General features: G+C 35.1%; 1 protein-coding gene across 1 annotated transcript; it reads right to left on the bottom strand.

Annotated features, from left to right (window-relative positions):
* Nucleotides 1–551: 551 nt before the first annotated feature.
* rbm7 (RNA binding motif protein 7) lies at nucleotides 552–4,376 on the bottom strand. The gene is made up of 5 exons (XM_073853428.1): nucleotides 4,172–4,376; nucleotides 3,465–3,627; nucleotides 3,072–3,159; nucleotides 1,646–1,739; nucleotides 552–1,536 (listed from the first exon to the last, which is right to left on the bottom strand). Exons 1-5 carry the CDS (start codon nucleotides 4,262–4,264, stop codon nucleotides 1,183–1,185), a joined length of 792 nt encoding a protein of 263 aa, XP_073709529.1. The 5' UTR covers nucleotides 4,265–4,376; the 3' UTR covers nucleotides 552–1,182.
* Between the last annotated feature and the right edge of the window lie 642 nt (nucleotides 4,377–5,018).

Raw genomic sequence — 5,018 nt, 5'->3', positions numbered from 1 at the left:
CGCCCCTTAGCTGTTATAAAATGCACTGGTAACCCACTGCTTCTTGGGGCTTATTGCTTTAATATACATTTCGTTGTTTAGCAGTCCAGATTAGCAAACTATTTTTGTAGTAAAAACTATTCCATCATTGACTTCGTATTAAGTTTGTTCTTGTCCTGCAAGAAATACTGTCAGTTGAATTAAAACTGATGAGGAAACTAAACTTAAATGTAAGCTACTGTCACATGCTGGTCTATTTCTACTAATGATAAAGGTCACATTTAACACTGAAAATATATTTAAGAAAGTAAGCATTGCCCTTCACCAGTGGTTCTCAGACTGGGGGCTGTGAGATGGTGCTATGGGCATGCCATTTAAATACATTAATTTAGCATACATTAAACATCACTCCTTAAACCTCAGAAAAATAAGGATACTAACCAACAACAGTACATTGTGTAATGTAAAACTGTTCGGTTTCATTTTAATTAAGTTTTTGTCATGAATTTTCTTTTAAAGGGACCACAAGGGGAATAAAGAGAGAATGACAATAAAATCACAAAAACAAAAGCTTTGTAAACTGTAACTTTTATGAAAATGAACAGTTGGTGCAGTTATACATGACAAAAACGTTTTTAATAAAAACTAGTTATTGTTCCATGGCAGTCTTGAGGAGAGAGCAAATTTGAAAAGTGCCCACAAAAGAGGAATGTTTAAAGTAAAAAAGTTTTTAAAAAAACTTGTACATCAAGACAAAGCACTTGTTATAACAAACTAGTTTACTATTTGTCAAAGAGAAATTGTAAGAAATGACCAACTGGAAATCTTTTAGATTATTTCAAGACAAATTTGTAGCGTATTAAATTGTGAAGCTATTGTGGCATTGAAAATACAGAAATTTCCTAAAAAGGAAATTATAAAAATACATAAACAAAGGTTTCTCCCTGAGATTATATTGATTTTTAAATGGCCAGTGTACAAAATGGCAAGTTAATTACTTGTTCTATATTTTTTCTTGCATTTCTGATCTGCACAGTGATTCTTTTCCTTATAGTTGTCAGGAACTTTTTTTGTATAACTGAAGCCTGATGTTAAGTAAACAGAAATATTTTTTTAAAAAAATCTAGGGAGAGAATTGGGTTCATTAAAACAATTGATTTTAAAAAAAGTCTACAGGAAAACTAAAATACATAAGTTAATTTTTTAAAACCGATTCCATCGCCCTCCTCTAGACCCGTCTCTTGAGTCTCTCCATCTTTCAGGGGTGTGGTTTCTGTTGCGGCCTCCACTACGATCATCGTGGTGATAGTTTTCACCCCGCTGACCATCACGACGATGGCGATCGTGGTTGCTCCCGGCGCTACCGTGCCGTTGATCTCGGCCATGATGGCTGCTATTTTCCTGATGTGAGTGACGATGACCACGCTGACCCGCCCAATCCTGTTGCTGGGGGTTACTGTCTACTCCTCCAACACCCCTAAATTGCTGACCACCCATCTGGAAGGCCCCATTTAGGTGTTGCAACTGCTGCATCTGAAGTTGCCACATACTGTTAACCTGTTAAAAAATAAACTGTACTGTAAGTGTACTGTAACTCTACAAAAGGCTTTAACTATTTTGTCTGCCCATTTAACATGACCATGTGTGTTAATAAGAAAGTTCTTACCATTGCATGTCTCTGTAAGCTATCAGGTGACGAAAACGACTTTTGCAGACGTTGTGGAGGGGAGTAGGATGGAGAGCCCGTCTGCTCTGGGGTTCTGCAAAAAAAAAAAGTTTTAAAAGGTTAAAACACTGCTGGGCTATACAGAATTTTGGTAATATGTCAATCCCACATTAGGCTTTGACTTGCATGAAAACATTTATTCCACTTTGTAGAATCCTGGTATATTAAACGCATGTCACCATTCACCCCAAAATGACAGAAATATGAATTTAGGTCAATATCACCCAGCCCTACTAGGTTAAAAATTCACTAAACAGCGCTGATCTGGTCTCTGTTGTGCAGAATTGCAACTCCAAACAAATCATTATTACATCCTGCAAGTTTCATAGTTAGGGTTAGAATAGCGTTTACGTAATTGTTCTCCAGGAAAATCCAAAATAATGGAAAATGGCTGGATTAGTGACGTAAGATTGTTTTTCTGTCTGTAACATGAAAACGTACTTAAAAAGAGCATTTAAAAAGCTGTATTTGTAGTGAAACTGCATAGTAGACATAGCATGTTTTAATCAGAGGATGAAAAATAAGTTGGAAAGGTCATAAATTAATTAAATATATATGCTTTAAGCAAAAAACTTTAATTTTGCAAGAACACTTAAGAAAACATAAATTAAAAGAAACACGCATTTTACCCTTTTAATAAACTGATAACAGGCAAGATCAAGTAAACGTTAAAAAGTTACTTTTTTTTTATCTGGAAAAGGTCATAATTAGCTCCAGCTAAATCCGATTTCTGCCCATTACCTTGATTTCTTGTTACATGTAAATGCCTAAACCAGCTTTCTTGAAGTTTTGTTCATGTGCGTGCACATGTAAAAGATAAACATCACAAACAAAACACATAAAAGTCTGCTCTGGACCTTTACATTTACAGGTTCTACAGACATGGGGTTTTTTGGAGTCGTTTGGTGCGCGATGACAAACAGCCCTCTCACACACCCATCATATTGCTTAGTTGATCTGTCGCGTGTGCAGCTGACGTTTACAAAACCCTGCTGTGCACACCAAGGGGTTAACTTTATAAAGGCTGACGAATGTGAGTGGTCATGCAATTGACATTTCGCCTTCTGAACCGCGCTCTGGCACGATTTGCAATAACACTTCGCATTTTGCGCCTGAGCCCAAGGGTACTGCACCCGAGCCCACCTCTGTAAGCCAGACAGGGCACGATTAACCAAATTATGCCCTGACACGATACAGAGCGATCACACTAGTCAAACAAACCAGGCTTTGTGGGTAAAAGCACGGTTTGGTTAGGATAATGTAAGCGCACCCCTAAATCCAAATCACAAGCAGAAGTTGCATACACAATTTAAACAGCCATTGGTCTCAGGAGACAACGTAAAAAAACAAGTAAAAAAAACAGTACCTTCCACCACGGTGACCAGGTGTATTTGCTGGACTGGGGTTTTGAGAGTTTGCTGGACTTTTGCCCTCATGATTGATATGACTGCTACCTGTTACATACAAACAATTGAAATGATGGTTATTCTGTAAGTCCTATACAGCTTCAGTGTGCAGGTCATTCAGAATATCATCAGAAACACTATACAAACATTTCATTTCAAATCCTCTAAACAGGACATTTAATCTCCTCTTCTATATGTTTTCTTATATTCATAAAAATAATGGGTGTGTGGGTTTGCTCCAAATGTTATGCTGAAATTATGGATAATAAAAACACCGAAGATACAAGAGGACAGCATTTATTGTTTAGCTAATGTATAGTTGCCGAAATTAAATAATGGTAAAATGAACCTACCGGATCTAAACTGTATGTTTAGTTGCCTTCCAAACAGACGAATACCGTTCAGCAAATGTAAAGCATAAGGCACAGAGATCTCGTGCTTGAAGTTTACAAATGCAAACTGTTTTGATTTTCCATCATTGTCTTTAGGGATTTTGACTTTGGTTAGTGGCCCAGCCTGAATGGGAAAATACATGCGAGATCACTGCGTTAGTTAAATGCAAACTACTCGTAATTATAAAAGAATGTAAATGAATGATTAAGTCTAAACTTGCATAAAGGAAGGAATATTATTTAATTAGTCAACATGTTATCATGTTATATTTAGTTATGTCAAAAACAATCCCGTCCGAGATTGGTTTTGCGTAACATGAACAAACATTAACGTTACTCGTTAAAAAGAAACAAAAGCATAAAAACTGCACCGCGATAAATGATCACACTATATATGATTAACAGCTATCTACAAAACTAATTAAAATTGGTCTACTATCTGAACTAAGTTACGTCTTGCAGAAACGGAGCGCGATACAGGATTGACTTAATACACACAGAAACTGCGATATCATTGTAAGCCTGTATCAAACATTCGCCTACCGACATATTTAAAATGTACAATAATGTGGGTTTCTGTTTAATATTTTGCTTATCGATAATATAACTTCATAGGAATAAGCAGACGATCATTAGCATCAGCAAGCTAACGTTAACCAAAATGTTACCTGTACAAACAGCTCGAATATAAGTTCTTCTGTTACTTGTGGGTCCAAGTTCCCGACAAATAAAGTCCGGTCAGCCTCATCGGCTATTCCCATTTCGGAAAATATTAATAGTCCAGCAGATTGATCGCGTTAACTCTCTTAATAATCTGAATTTATAAAGCGAGCTCCCTTTAAGAACGCTCCTGCCGTATATGGATAATCACTGTCGTGATAAACATTCGCTTTACGACCTTTACGACACAAGCTTACAGTTACAAAAATCACCTCGTGGAGGCGCCATTTTACAATTCTACACACTAACCAACACAAAATATTTCTAGACTAGAACAAGAGTACATTTGACTACTATGAAAAACCCAACCTGCAGAAGAGTATGCATTTTCATGTTTATTTTGTTATAAATGTATATGTTTATTTCAAATTTTCTTCAGTATAATTATGGAAAAGTGTGCTGAAATATATTTTGGAATATGTTTACAAATATATAGATTTTTGACCATTTTTGTAAATTTTGAAATATAATTTCAACATAAAATTGAAAGTATTAAAAAATATTTTAGCACTATATTACATGTTGATATATGAAGGTTAAAACTAAATATATTTTCAAATAAAAAAAAATATATATTCAATTGAGCATTCTACAAAATGTATTTAGCATATATTTAAAATATATTTTATTGCCAGATAAATGTATTATTATTATTTTTTTTATTATTATTATTATTTTTTTTGCCGTATGGGAACACCTGACACATGCATACATTTTCCACTACCTTTATCATTTGCCACATAGCTTTGAGTCAGTTTTTAAATGTGCATTTAAATTTAACCATAAATTCTACAT

This window comes from Misgurnus anguillicaudatus, chromosome 15 (assembly GCF_027580225.2).
Source record: "Misgurnus anguillicaudatus chromosome 15, ASM2758022v2, whole genome shotgun sequence".
NCBI classification, from domain to species: domain Eukaryota; kingdom Metazoa; phylum Chordata; class Actinopteri; order Cypriniformes; family Cobitidae; genus Misgurnus; species Misgurnus anguillicaudatus.
This window is presented reverse-complemented; position numbering and strand designations above follow the sequence as displayed.

Coding starts and splice junctions, on each gene's coding strand:
- rbm7 (XM_073853428.1), bottom strand. CDS start 4,264: ATGGGAATAGCCGATGAGGCTGACCGGACTTTATTTGTCGGGAACTTG. Junction 3,160..3,464: donor AAACATACAGTTTAGATCCG/GTAGGTTCATTT, acceptor TGTATGTAACAG/GTAGCAGTCATATCAATCAT. Junction 1,740..3,071: donor CCTGGTCACCGTGGTGGAAG/GTACTGTTTTTT, acceptor TTTTTTTTGCAG/AACCCCAGAGCAGACGGGCT.